General features: G+C 37.5%; 2 protein-coding genes across 2 annotated transcripts; both read right to left on the bottom strand.

Moving 5' to 3' along the window:
• Positions 1–435: 435 nt before the first annotated feature.
• Positions 436–5,084, bottom strand: LOC149186821 (uncharacterized). The gene is made up of 4 exons (XM_089411151.1): positions 4,473–5,084; positions 4,055–4,342; positions 1,791–2,303; positions 436–1,690 (listed from the first exon to the last, which is right to left on the bottom strand). Exons 1-4 carry the CDS (start codon positions 5,035–5,037, stop codon positions 1,230–1,232), a joined length of 1,827 nt encoding a protein of 608 aa, XP_089267277.1. The 5' UTR covers positions 5,038–5,084; the 3' UTR covers positions 436–1,229.
• On the bottom strand, positions 2,314–4,045 carry LOC149186822 (uncharacterized; the record flags this gene model as incomplete). Its single annotated transcript, XM_089412367.1, has 1 exon — positions 2,314–4,045. A coding segment is annotated over exon 1 (1,602 nt), but the record flags the coding sequence as incomplete, so codon positions are not given.
• Positions 5,085–14,892: the final 9,808 nt, after the last annotated feature.

Here is a 14,892-nt window from a genome sequence, read left to right as displayed (position 1 = left end):
GACCATTATGTGGATATAGATGTTTTGGAATTAAGCATTAAACTCAAATATCACATTCTCTTGGTCTTAGAAAAACTTATCTATTTCTTTGCAAAACAACTATTTGATGAAGAAGTAGACACAGTTTACCACTAGGTAGATTTAGATGTTTTGGAAATAAGGCTTGCACTATAATACCACACATTTTCTTGGTCTTCTTACTTTCAATTAGCTTGCATGCCTTCACTTCTTTTTTCTATGCAAAAAGAATTTGTAATTTCATTAAAATAAAATTTTGAAATTATGTTCTATATAAGCTAAAAAGAATTCATAGTATCCTTCAGAAAAAAGAAGCCATAATTCTGTGAATGAGTCTTCATTGCATGTCTCCTATTGACCAAGACCAAGACAAATCCATTCAAGGTTTGTATTTGATATCATCCTTATATGAAAGATGCATTGTATTTGTCCTTATCTCTAAACCATCAACCCTTGTAATTAGGGGGGAAATGTTGACAACAATCTTATTATTACAAAAATTACATACCCAAAGTACTAAATCCTCAACTCATATAGTGAATATGGATTCTAAAGAAGCACTTAAAAGGGGGTTGTTTGTTTCTACGCCTTCAAACATAAGTTAGTTTATCGAATAAAACCTTTTTTTACTAAAATAGGAAAGATCATTGTCCATGTCAAATATACGGTGAGTTGTGCTATGAGTTATTGAAAGAGATGAAACATATGTACTTGAAACAATTTTAAGACCCAAAAATTGGTCCTGCAAATTTTTTTGGGGTGAAAATGGTTTGTAAAACACACATACACACATATATGGTAAGTGGATGTTACAAACAACTAAGTTATTGCTACCAATACAATCAAACTAACTAGACTTCAACATGGTTCATATAATCAAGTCATAAAGTTCAAATCCATGTTTGTAAGTTTGTTGTTGCATTTTAAATATAAATAATTTCTTCTATATATGTAAACATAATACAAATAATTTCGAAGCAATTTAATCTATAGATAATAATATTGACATCATGGATAGATGAAAAAATCAAATTGAATATAAACCTACAATCTATTCAATATAGTGTTGCAAAACCATGTAATTTCCTTGTTGACAATATGATAATGCATACTAGCATGAAGTTGTTTGAATAATTAAAAGTTTAAAAAAATATTAACATTACATGAATGATGGCAAGACCTAAAATATTTGTTATTCTTCACTTCATAAACTAAAATGTACAAGAACTTTGGTCATTTGATGTAGAGGCATCATTCCTTATTGCATTTGTATCGATAAGCAACTTGGATATGCTTCGTCTCAATCTTCTAGAAGCAACTACATTTGCCTCCAAATCCTCTTTGATACTCTCCAACATCCTTACCACAACTCTCATAGTTGGTCTTTCTTCTGGTGAAGTTTTTGAACAAAGCAAACCAACATGTAGCAAATCTAGTAGACATTTATGTACTTTGTTCTCATCAATTTCATCTCCACACACCTCACTAAAAATGCTACTTTCAATTACCTCATTCACATTGTTTGGGTATGCAAAGTTCACCCAATTGTGCAAGTTTAGGTCTCCCACAAACATGTGATTGGTTGGTTGTTTTCTCGTGAGCATTTCCAATAACATAATTCCATAGCTATAAACATCTCCCTGGGTGGAAACTGTTCCACTCAATCCATATTCTACAGTAAAAGAGACATTCATTAAATTTTACTCAATCAATCCATATAAATATTATTAATGAGAGAAGAAAATTGAAAATGTTGTGTAAGAAAGGCATACCTGGGGCAATGTAGCCAATGGATCCTCTTAAAGCAAGTGATGAAGCATGTGAATTTGTAGAGCTTTCACCAATCAGTCTTGCAATACCAAAATCTGTGACATGGCCTAACATATTTTCATCCAAAAGTACATTGCTAGGCTTTATATCACAATGTACTACTTGCAAAAAACAATCATGATGAAGATATTCCATTGCATGGGCCACATCTATGGCAATGTCTAATAGTGTTTTCAACTCCAGTTCACACACATCCTCACCATTGTTGTCATCTCTTTTAGGATACAAATGCTTCTCTAAGCTTCCATTAGACACAAACTTGAACACTAAAGCTTTGAAATGGAAGTTGGAACATGAGGTTATGATTTTGACTAGATTTCGATGTTGAACCTTCTGGAAGACACTGCATTCTGCTTTAAAACTCTTCTCGCTCTGGTCATTTTGCAATTGGAAAACCTTCACAGCAATAGGTGTGCCATCATTCAAAATTCCTTTATAAACTGACCCAAAGCTACCTGTTCCCAACAAATTGGCTTTGTCAAATCCATTAGTCGCTATGTGAAGCTCTTGATATGAGATCCTTGGATGCTCTAACTTTTGGAATATATATCTCGAAACATGAATGTTTTGTATATGCATATTCCCTCTCCATAGGAATCTTAAACAAAAACAACAGAGTATAAAAGCAGTAGCTCCACCCACTGTCAATAGCACTCTTTTGACAATTGTAGAATGACCTTGACCTTTTGGTGTCGGACAAGGATATAATTGGAATATTTTTGGTCCACAGAGGTTGGCATTTCCATTTAAGGACATGGAAAATGATTCATTTGCAAAAATTCCCCCTATTGGAATTTCCCCAACAAGCTTGTTAAAAGATAAATTTAAATATTGAAGCATTTTCAGCTTGTTGAGAATAATAGGTATTGTCCCAGATAAAAGGTTGGAAGAGAGATCTAGGCTCATAAGGCTTTGCAAATTTTCAAGTGAATCTGGAATAGAACCTTGGAAGGAATTCCGAGATAAATTCAGCGAAATTACTTCAACACAACTTCCAAGTGTAGATGGAATGACTCCACTCAAGTGATTAGCAGAGATATCTATAGCTTGAGCCATTGAAATTTTACCAATCTCCATGGGCAAGGAGCCTTCTAATAAATTCCAAGACAAATTCAAATAGAAATTTAGATTGTAAAGCTTAACAATCTCACGTGGTATGTTTCCAATGAGTTTATTGTGTGACAAGTCGAGCAATTCCAAATTTGTACAGTTTCCTAAGTTGGAAGGTATGGTCCCTGATAATTGGTTGTGATGGAGGAGGAGAAATCTTAATTGTTTAAGGGGTGCAAGGGAATTGGGAATCTTTCCAGAGAGTATGTTTCCACTGATGTCCAAGAGACCAAGTCGTTGTAAATTTTCAAAGTCATCAGGGATGTCTCCTTGTAATTTGTTGTTTCCTAAAACTAATCTTTCTAATTTTTTAAGGTTTCTTAAAGATGGAATGCTACCATTTAAAGAATTTCCAGATAAATTTAGATAGGTTAGGCTGCTAAGATTGCCTATATGTGGAGGGATGTTCCCTTCTATCAAGTTGTTTGCTAATGTTAAGTAAGACAAATTGGTAGAAAGTTTTCCTATGGCAAGGGGTAAGACACCAGCTAGTTTATTGTCTCTCAAGTTTAGTATATTTAGATGGGAACAATTGGTAAGAGCTATAAGAAAATGCATGGTTGTAGCACTGCCACTATTAAGCTGATTAGACTGCAAATATAATTTTTCAAGGAGGGATAGCTTACCTAATGTTGTTGGGACACTCCCACTCAACATGTTATCGTGTAGGGCGAGAATTCTGAGTTTTGAACAATTTCCAATGGAATTTGGAATCTTTCCACTAAGTTGATTTCCCCATAAATAAAGCTCATTCAAGTTAACCAGATTTGACAAAGAAGTGGGAATACTTCCAGTGAGTTTGTTTTGGGAAATCACCAACTGAACCAAAGTGGAGATATTTGACAAAGAAGGGAGAATGGAACCTAATAATTCATTGTCAAAGAGGAAGAGTTGTTGAAGATTAGTGAATAGGCCAAATTCTTCTGGAATGTTACCAGTGAATTTATTTGCATCCATTTGCAAGAAAGCCAAAGTGGAGATATTTGACAGAAATTTGGGAATGTGACCTGACAATTCACAATAACACAAGTAAGACCATTTTTAAATTTCTAAAATAACCAACGCCCAGAGATTTGCAAAGGAAGACGAATAGTACCTGTGAAGCTGTTTCCAGATAAGTAAAGTTCTTCCAGATGTATGAGGGAGCCAAACTCTTCCGGAATACCTCCAATCAGATTGTTGTAGGAGACCGCCAAGTGAAACAAATTTGTACAATTACCCAGATCACTAGGAAGGTTTCCCTCCAATTGATTGAGGTCTAACCTGATCAACATCAAACGGAAAAGGCGTCCCAACTGAGTTGGGATATGACCATGGAGGGAATTTTGTCCAAGATCAAGTGATTGGAGATTAATGAGAAGACCCAATTCTTCAGGAATGCTTCCTGCGAAAGCTTGTTTGTGAAAATTTAAGTCACTCAAAGCTTTTAAGATATTTGATAAAAAGGGAGATAATTTTTTGCAATCTCTAAAATAATCAAAACTGAAAGGTATCCAAAGGAAGAAGATTCATACCTGTGAGAATGTTGGCTGCTAAGTTAAGCAGCTGCAGATGTGTTAGGTAACCCAGCTCATGGGGAATACTTCCAGTCAGATTGTTGTAGGAGAGCTTCAAGTGAGCCAAATTTGTGCAATTGCCCAGATCACTCGGAATGTTTCCCTTCAAATAATTGTGGTGCAGCCAAAGCTTCCTCAAACGGAAAAGGCGTCCCAACTGAGTTGGGATATAACCGTGTAGCGCATTGCTAGAAAGATCAAGCGTATGGAGAAAGGACAAATTGCCGAGGTAAGGAGAGATGGTGCCCTGCAGTTCCATGAAAGTGAGGTCGAGAGAGACGACTCTGTCGATGTGACGGCGGCTGCAGGTGACGCCAGGCCAGTTGCAGAAGGGGAGTGCGAGACTCCAGTTGGCCATGGAAGCATGAGGATCACTGCTTATTTTGTTTTTGAAAGCTAAGAGAGCCTGTCGATCGTCATGAAAATGAAACGAATGCGGAGAGGAGGAGGAGACGGAGATGAAGGAAAAAGTGAAGATGAAAAAGAGAAAATGAAGAGGAAAAGAAAAAGAGAGGAACGGCATGGTGCTGAAAATGGAAATGCAGAGGAGAAGTTGGAATGCTGGAGAAGTGAATGGCAAAGGATGGTATGAATGTGAAGGATGGTCACGAGTATTTATAGAGAGAGAGTGGGAGAAAATCTGGGCGTGTAATTATTAAATATAAGAAGTAGTAGTTGCGTTGAGTCATGGCGCACCGAGGAGGAGGCCCTGAAGTTTTTAAGAATATAATTATTAAGGTTGCGTTGAGTCCTGGCGTGCAAGTCGGGAGGAGGAGGAGACGGCGGCCAGGCTCGTTGAGTTGGGGCCATTGGGCACAGGAAAATATAATTATTTATATTAAGGTGCCATTGGGCACAGCAAAATATAATTATTTATATTAAGCCGATTTTGCTTTCCAATTCCGGTTGTTACTTTATTGTATTAAATAATAAAATTGCGACCCGGAAGTTATGTTTTCAACATTTGATTATTTAATCGTGGAAAGGATGAGAGGAGGTTAGTGAAGAAGGGGAGGAGGCATTTGATTTTTCGTACGCTCGTCCACCAGCGGAACATAAGTCAGTCAAGATGCGAGAGGTGTGTAATTATTATGGGCGTAGAAAGTTTGGGCGATGCATAATTATTTGTGAATCGAGTCATATTACACAGGAAAATATAATTATTATTTATATTAAATTGATTTTCTCTTCCACGTCTGATTATTGCTTTATCATATTAAAATATATTTTATACTTAATAATTATGTATAATTATTCGGTCAGGTAAGCTTGATCGAGACACGGACCTGCAGGTCTACCGAAAATTGGGGAGTGGTGAAGTCGGGGCGCAGGCGCAGGAATAGGAGTAATTATTAAATATAATATGGAGACCCGGAAGTTTCGCTGTGGTGGAGAGGGAGCGGAGCCTTCCAGAATGGATTTGTAATTATTACGATGTGATTCTTGGTTTTTTTAATAGTTATGATACCTTATAAGGAAAGGAGTTTTCTAACTATTAGATTTTTTTTGGTTTAAGTAGAACTTTAGAATAAGAATTTTGGCGTAAATCATATAAAGAGACATTTGTCGATGTTTTTCGAACCAACTAGTGTGGCTCATCGTATATTCAAATTTACGAGGACAAGTTTATATTCAAATTTATAAGTAATTTTATTATTTCCCAATTAAATATTTTTTAGTCAATTTCACTGTAGACACTAATTATTTATATTATATTTTACATATATAAAGTTAAAATTTCTAAATTTTATTAATTTTATTTTTAAAATTTTTTAATTTCAATTTAATTTTTTATTTAATCTAAGATTCTTTTACTCATAATTATTTTTATAGAACCTTTCGGATAAATTACATAAGAAATGATTAATGAACGTTTCAAACCTACTAATGAGGTTCATCAGGACCAATTTAATTTCTTAGATTTACAATTTTACTTCATTATTATATTCATGATTTTTTGGGGATGATGATTAAAAGTATATGTTTTTTTAAGAGATCACAATTTCAAATCCAAAAAATGAGAGAGTGGTTACTAAAAGTGTCTTGTTACTTACACAAGTATATCATTAATTTCAATTTTTTATGAATTAAATATTAATTTTTTTATTAATATATTAAATTTGTGAGCTTTTTTTTTCAAGAGTTTACTTACTAAGCATGTGAAGATGTCAAGAAAATGCCATTACAAATATCCAATTATTTACCTCAGGAACACTTGTTGGGTGAGGCCAAATTCACCTAGGGGTTATAGTAGTAGTGCTCATGTAAATTCCATTATGGCTTGTAAAATTTTAATTTAATTATCAATAATTATTAGATGGATGGTACATATTTAACTTACATGAAATATTCTAGAATATTCATAGTAGTGTATATAAATCAAGGTAAGAATTTTTTTTGTCAATCAAGATTTTTATATTAATTTCGCAAAAATGGAGTACATTTGATCAAGGATTTCTTAGCTCTCTGGCCTCACTCCGACCAAATTTTTTTGGCTGAGAGAGTTCTGCAGTACTTAAAAACAAAAAGACAATTTTTACAAAAAACCAAAAGACTAACAAGCACTAATGCCCAAAAAATGTCCAGAGCAAAAAGTTTGCCAACAATCATCAAACTACATTGGAGGGTTCTGCATTTGTGTATTTTCCATGGGCCACCAGTGGACCGTGCCCCTCATGGACATGGAAATCAATGTCAGCTATCCTAACTTCTATTTCATCCAAGCGTTCATCGAACCTGTGTTGGCTACGACGAACAAAAGCTAGACGGTCTAAGATTTCCCCTTCAAAAAACTGCAAATTTTTTATGTAAGAAATTACCTCATTCTTGTCTTCATATCGTTTCTCCTGGAGGATGTCCAAGTGTGCTTGGATTCCACGCAGTTGTTCGACAATGGATTGTAGTGTTGGCGGTTGCTCGACTCTTCCCGATGATTAGGCTCGCTCTTGGGCGATCTCCTCCTCCATCATGCCACCCTCCTTGTTGTGTTCTTCGCTTCTCACTACCTAGTCTTCGAGCTTCCCACAATGGTCGGCTCCACATCAGCCCCTTCCCCTTTGCCTTTGCATGGCAATGCTTCAAGACCAAACTAGCCCCACGACACTTCTCCACCCTCGACCCCACTTCACCCTCAAACCAATGCACAGGAGGTTGGTCGACCTCGCCTTCCAGGCTAAGGTTACCTCCCTCCACTCTATGTCCAAGCCACAATTGGTTAAGTACACTGCTCTCCCACTCCACCCACACCTGGCTACTTCCCACCGTTGTGCAACTGTTTTGCTTACACCAAAATGGCCAGCAATAAGAGAAGAATGAGCTTCTCTTATGACATTTATTCTCTCCCACTGTGCTATACACAACTTTCCCAAATGAAACAGCAAATTGTTATGCATGTGATAGTCATTTTCCTCTACATGATTCCCTTTACTCAAGTTAGCATACACATCTTTAAAGTCATCATCAGATGCATATTGTTTTATGTAACTATCATGTACAATGGAATCATTCTTAAGTAAAGTAACAGCACCAATAATAGGCCTTGAAAGCATATCAACAACTTTATTCAAAGTACCTTTCTTGTACCTTATTACCAAATGGAACTGTTGCAAGAAGCCCATCCATCTGAAGTGTCGTGACTGTTGTAACTTGCTTTGTGATTGCAAGTACTGTAAGGGCTGATGGTCGATATGTATAACAGTTTCTTTGCCCATCAAATAGTGTTTCCAATTTTTGACGCTTTGTACCAATGCATACAACTCCTTATCATATGTAGGATAATTTACAACAGCACCATTAAAAGTTTCCGAATGAAAAACAATAGGCTTACCATGCTGTAGAAGAACTGCACCCATGGCATAATCACTAGCATCAGTTTGTATCTCAAATGGTTGTCTCAAATCCGATAATGCAAGGACCGGAGCTGAACTAATATTCTCTTTCAAAGATTCAAAAGCTTTTTGTTGCTTGCCTCCCCATTGGAAATCATGCTTCACACTTGTCACTGCATGCATAGGAGCTGCTATAAAAGAGAAGTTAGAGATGAACTTCCTCCAATATTGAGCTGCACCTAAAAAACTTCTTACCTCTGTTATGGATTTGGGAGTAGGCCAATTCACAATAGCCTCTATTTTAGCAGGATCTATTCTCAAAGCACCTCCTCCTACTATGTGTTCCAAATAAACCAAAGAAGTCTTTCCAAATTCACACTTTGACATTTTAAGAAATAACTGATTCTTCTTCAAAACATCAAGTACTTTCCTAACATGCATGACATGATCTTCTCTAGACTTGCTGAAAATTAAGATGTCATCTAAGTAGACAATAACGAAATTATCAAGAAAAGGATGCAAGACATCATCCATTACCCGCATGAAAGTTGCAGGTGCATTGCACAAACCAAACGGCATCACAAGCCACTCAAAGAGTCCTTGTTTGGTTTTAAAGGATGTCTTCCAAATATCACTTTCTTCAATTCTTACTTGATGATATCCACTGCGCAAGTCTAACTTAGTGAAATATCGAGCGTCTTTCAGCTGGTCTAGCAAATCATCTATCCTTGGGAGTGGGTAACGATTCTTTGTCGTTATCTTGTTCAAGGCCCTGAAATCAACACACATACGCCAAGTGCCATCTTTCTTTGGAATCAATACAATCGGTGACTCACATGGCGAAGTACTTGGCCTTATGAAACCCTTGTCCAACAAGTCCTTGATTTGCTTCTTTATTTCAACATTCTCCATAATAGACATGCGGTACATGCCTATGTTTGGAAGAGGACAATCTGGATGCAAATGGATTTCATGTTGAATCTCCCTCTTAGGAGGCAAACCTGTTGGCTCCTGAAACATCTCATGATATGCATCAACTACATCATATAGATCTGATTTAAGTTTTGGATCACAATTGTCAAATGACTCATGATTCACATCAACCTTGGGCTTAATCATAAGAAGAACAAAATTCTTACTTGAATTGACCAGCGTTTTTACCTATCCTGAATTCACCATTGCTATATTTGTCTTCTTGCGATGAGCTCTAACAATGAACTCCTTGCCATCTTTGAAAATATGATATTTGTTTTCATGGCGATGAAAGATAGCTTTCCTGTCAAACAAGTAAGGACTTCCCAAAACAATTCCTGCTATATCAAAAGGTACCACATCAAGTTCAACTGTGTCAATAAAATGTGTAGTAATTGCAAAGCGCAATGTGCACTTTCTTGAAACTTGTAAATTTGCATCCTTGCAGATCCATCCAAGTGGATATGGTTTCGGATGTGGAATAGTCTCAAGTTTAAGCTGCTTGACCAAGTCCTCTGATATAAGGTTTGCTTGTGACCCACTATCAAAAAGTGTGTCAATTTTAGTATGTTTTGAAATCACCCTCACATGAAACAGTTCAATTCTTTCTTCCTCATTAGGAGCTTGTACATGGCAGTTTGAGGTACTAGTGCTGGCTTGAGTTTCAATTTCTTTTCCCTTCAAGTTTTTCAAACCCATGGCTACAATTTTGGTTTCATCACCTAAATCATCCCCTAAATCCTGTGGTGTAGATGTAGTAGTAGCAGTTTTCTGTTTCCCTTTGGATTTGTTAAATTGAGGTTTTTTTTTAGGATGTAAGTTCCAACAGTTTTTCTCCTCATGGCCTGGTTTAGAACAGTGTTTACAGATCACTTTCTCACTCTCCTGTTTGACAGCTGCATTCTTTTTGCCCTTTCCCTTGGAGGCTTTTTCTTTGTTTTTCCCCTTGGGGGGCTTGTTTCTACCCTCTTCAAATGTGTTTTTTCCCCTTGCCTCTAAATGGGTAGCTTGGACACAAACCTCATCCAGGCTAGTAGGGTTAAACATCAAGATGGTGTGTCTAAGGTAGCTATGCAAGCCACCAATGTATTTCAGCAAGGCTTCCCGGGTCTGTAAATCTACCCCTAACAAGAGAGCTCTTCTCCTGAATTCTTGGGTGTAGTCTTGGACACTCTGACCCTTAAGTTGTCTGAAATTTTTCCAGTTCATAATGGCTTTCTGCATGTGAGCAAGAGGATAAAACTGTTTTTTAATGGCTAACAGAAATTCAGGCCATGTTAAGGTAACCTTAACAAATTTCTTGATCTCCTCTGTAGTCTTGGCCTCCCACTAGACCAATGCTGCTCCATCCATTCTCAAAGAAGCCAACTAAATCTCGGTGGCATCATCATGCATATTCTGGATCCTCAAGTAAACTTCCAACTTCCTAATCCAGTTGTCAAGCTTTTCTGCATTCACTTCACCATTAAACATAGGTAATTCGAATTTTACATCAAGCTTCAAAAAAGGACTTTTTCCAGAGGATCTATGCTTATGCACAGAAGAAGAAGACGAGGATGAAGAGGAAGAAGGTGACGATGGGGGTGGTGGATCGCCATTTCCTCCATGTCCTTTCTTGGAATGATCATCATCCTTCTTACCTCCTAAAGAGCCCTCTCCTTCATGTGGATGTTTGGACCCTTCTCCAGCCAATTTCTCATTTCTTTCTTGGTACAATATCCTCACCATTTCAGTGAGGTCCAAGAAAGCCTTTCTGAAAACTCTTTCTTCTTCTTTTGGATCCATGTCTGCAGGAATTTCTCCTTCATGTTCAGACATTCTTGAAGCTTCTGCTGAGACTCTTGAGGGTGAAATTGAAGGTGAAGGTGATGGCTCTCTGGCCTTCCTTGACTGAGGATTCTCTCGTTCTCTAGTCAACTATCCTTCCCCTCTTTTAAGTTTCAACCTGGTAAGCATTAATACTTGCAAGACAGTTAGAAGATCTTTGCACAAAAACAATCAAAAGACAACTATACCAGAGATTGAATGAAAGAGCATTTATCCACTTTGCAATTGTATAACAAGAGCATTTCGAAGGCTTCCTAGCTCGTTTCAGGGTCTATCTATAGCTTATTTGACTACTTTTGATACAAAGAAACAACAACATAGCTCTAATACCAACTTGATCTGAATTTGAAACTACTTGTAAATGGTTTGCAAGGTATTCAATTCAGTAATATACATGTTTAAAAGATGTCCATGTCTTGCAGAAAAGAAACAAATGAAAATTTCAGCTGTTCATGACCCATTTAAGTATAGCAGATTTATTTCCTTTTACTATTTAACACACTAAAACGAATTTGTTCTGCAAAATAAATCAACCACAGATGCAAAAGAAGTTGATGAAGTAGTTCACCCCTCCTGGGCTACGTCTGCTAGGTCCAAGGCTCCCAAATGGGCTTGTCCTTGTTTTAATTAAATGCTCAAATTGAATATACAGCTGAATAGAAGCATCTACAGGTGGAATAGATGGTAAAAATGGATTCAGCACACTTGAATCCTTCAGGATTGACTACTGGTTCACCTCCAATGGGTACCTGCAACCCTATACAGTCTTCCCAATACTGGGCTCTGGTGGCTCCTAGAACTTCCACGGCTCCAAAACCTCTACAAATGACCTCAAATGGCTGTAAGACCTATGCCAATGGCTTCAGAAGGTCGAAAATATCCAAAATCAAAAAAAAAAAAAAAAAATCGCCCAAAACCGCCTCTCCTAGCCAAAGTTATGGCCATTTACTCCCAACTGCCAGCTGCCCCTACAAAAACTCCAGCTAACTGTGGTTAGAGTCCAGATATCCCCGACATTTTGGAAATTCCGCCATTTTTGGAGCGCTCCTCTAGTTCCGCCACTAAACTGGCGGTTACGGTTGGCTTTAACTGCAGTTATATTTATGGCGCATGTGAACGGGGGTTGATTGGACCGGCGGTTCTCCATCGGATTCCGCGCCAACTTTTAAACTGACGGTTGATCCGCCTTTAACTCCGCATTTGACCACGTCTCACACATGAAACACTGACCGTTATGTTTAGCACCGGCGGTTTAGGGATAAAGCCCACGGTTCAAGGGCGGAGGTCACATGGAATGGGGGCTGGCCGTTAGGGGCTGGCCCCCTTAGGGCCCCGCCCAAACCAAATTTAAACTTCTTATAAATTTTTCTCCGCCCATATATCATGAAGTGCTTCAATGGCCTAACGGTAAGGCGTGGGAGTGTTAGAACATAGGTTGTGTGTTCAAACCACAATCCGACCAAAATTTTAAAAAAATGCACATACCCTTGCTGACGTCACCTTAGGCCATGTGGCTGCCTCCGAGCCTTCCACGTGGCAGCTTGCTATTGGCTGCCCAAAAGGAATATTCCCTAGAATATTCCAAGGAATATTCTGTGGAATATTCTTTTTTTATTTTTTTTTGAAAAATTCAAAAATTAAGGGTTATTGGGCGATTTTGTTTTTGGCATAACTTTCTCATACGGCAACCGTTTTTCGAACCGTTCACGGCGTCGGAATCAGGAGGATGAGCACTTTCCATTCATTCAACTTTGAACTAGTTCTGAGCACTTTCATTTTTGAGCATTTTACAACACTTAGGACATGAGCACCTGATCAAAAAATAACATTGTTATAAATAACATTTTGTGATGGATTCCAATTTTAGTTAGTCCCTAAACTAAAATTGAGAAGTAAAATAAGAATTTGTTCTTAACAATGTTTGTAAAATAATTAATTAATTCATATTGAGTTAATTAGTTGTAGAAAATCAAACATGAAGTCTATGTGAGGACATGCAACAGTTTCTCCATTGATTAAGGAATTTATCCATCAGTTAAAGAGATAAGGATGAGTTGTAATATTGAGTTGTAATTAGTTGGCTCAGTTAACTGAGTCAAGTCTAGTTAGATTAATTCAAACAGTTTGTTGAATTAATTGTAAGTTCAGTTAGTTAATGCTTGCATGCATGTAACTGCTGCACTTCAAATAGCTGAATATTCTCTCATAAATAACTCATGCATGTCAGTTTAGACAGAGGCCCAGTTGACATCAGAGGAGGGACAGTGTACTATTAGTTGGATTAATTTTTCTTATAAAGGAAACTCATCCATGCAAAAGGATTTATCTCCTTCAGCATTGCGCAGTTAGATTAGAGGTTAGTGAGTGTGTGAAGAGGCCAATTCACATAGGTGGTAGCATTGGACCCCAGGAGAAACTGCGCAAGGAAATAGGAGGCTTGGAGGGTAGAGGAGAAGGTTTGTGAGAAGCCTTTGACTGTCTATGAGCAGCAGAGGGATTGTACTAAGAGCAGGATAGCTTGTGAGCTAATGCTTTGTGTAATCCGGACATATTTCCAATTGTATGATAATACAAAGCTTGGGGTTTTAGGCTGAGGCTTTCCCCGGGTTATTCTTCTGTGTTCATGTGTGATTGATTTCTCTTCATTTGTTATATGTGTTCTATTGATCTTGCTCATATTCGATTAAGCTTCCACAAAGTTTGTTGTAGAAGTAGATCTTGTATTTTGCTTTAGTATATTGCATAATCTGGTGATCTACAGTGGGAATTTCTACACTCACTCCCATAACCAACATCCAAAAATAGATAACTTCCCTTCAACATTGATCCGAAGATATAAAAAAACAGACTTACAAATGAAAGCTCTCAAGAGGTGCATTTTAAAGAGGTAACAATTTGCACCATTTGCGGCAGGAATTTCGTCGATCCCAAGCAAAATTCTCGCTCGATGGTCTGTCAAAGGGATGAATTCATTGCCAGATTTCCAATTTTTCCATTTTGGAGAACAATTAGCAAAGAAAACTTCTAGGATGTAGGTTTTAACCCTGTACAAAAATTACCTGTTGATGAGCCCCAAAAATGAGTAATTGTGTGGGCTCATTCAGCCTCCTAATTTGACTTAATCCACCATTATCATTAGTTTATTGCATGTTTTTTATTATATTTATGCTAATAGAGTGAATTGGGTTAGTCATTATGCCAACAAGTCTAATGTGTGCTTTATGCAGATTTTTAGTCAATTTTGAGACAAAATCAAAGGTTTAAATGAGCACTTGGCAGCCAAATTCATGGAGAGGATTTGTAGGAAGGTGTCCCCTTCATTTATGAGCCCTGACCTCGAATTCTCCACTAGCAGCTCGGAGTTCAAAGGCCACCACATCGATTATCACAAGGGCAGCCAAGCAAGGGCTAGTAAAGTTGTTGTTAACTGCAAGTTTTGGCAGCCGAGTTCCTAAAGTTTAGGAGGACTGTTGGGGTCCTCAATTTGTATAAATAAGAAGGCTTAGGGCCTCATTTCAGTTAGCTAGTTTGCAGTTCGATTTTAGTCATTTTTTAGGCAGTAGGTTAGCTCTGCATTTCAGCACATTTTCAAGCTTTTTCTTATAGACAGTTTTTGGGATGTAACTATTCTTTTGATCAATAAAGATGAATGCAGATTTGCACCAGCTCTAATCTTCCTTAGGAGGTTGTAGCTTTTGGGGTTGGGCCCAACCCAAGTGCCCAGTACCTCCTTTGTGTACTTTTATGTGTCT

This window comes from Pinus tabuliformis, chromosome 3_1 (genome assembly GCF_031772625.1).
Source record: "Pinus tabuliformis cultivar Carrire ecotype Pingquan chromosome 3_1, CPIR1, whole genome shotgun sequence".
Lineage (NCBI taxonomy): Eukaryota > Viridiplantae > Streptophyta > Pinopsida > Pinales > Pinaceae > Pinus > Pinus tabuliformis.
Note: the sequence above shows the minus strand (reverse complement) of the source record. Positions and strands in the feature narration are given on the sequence as shown.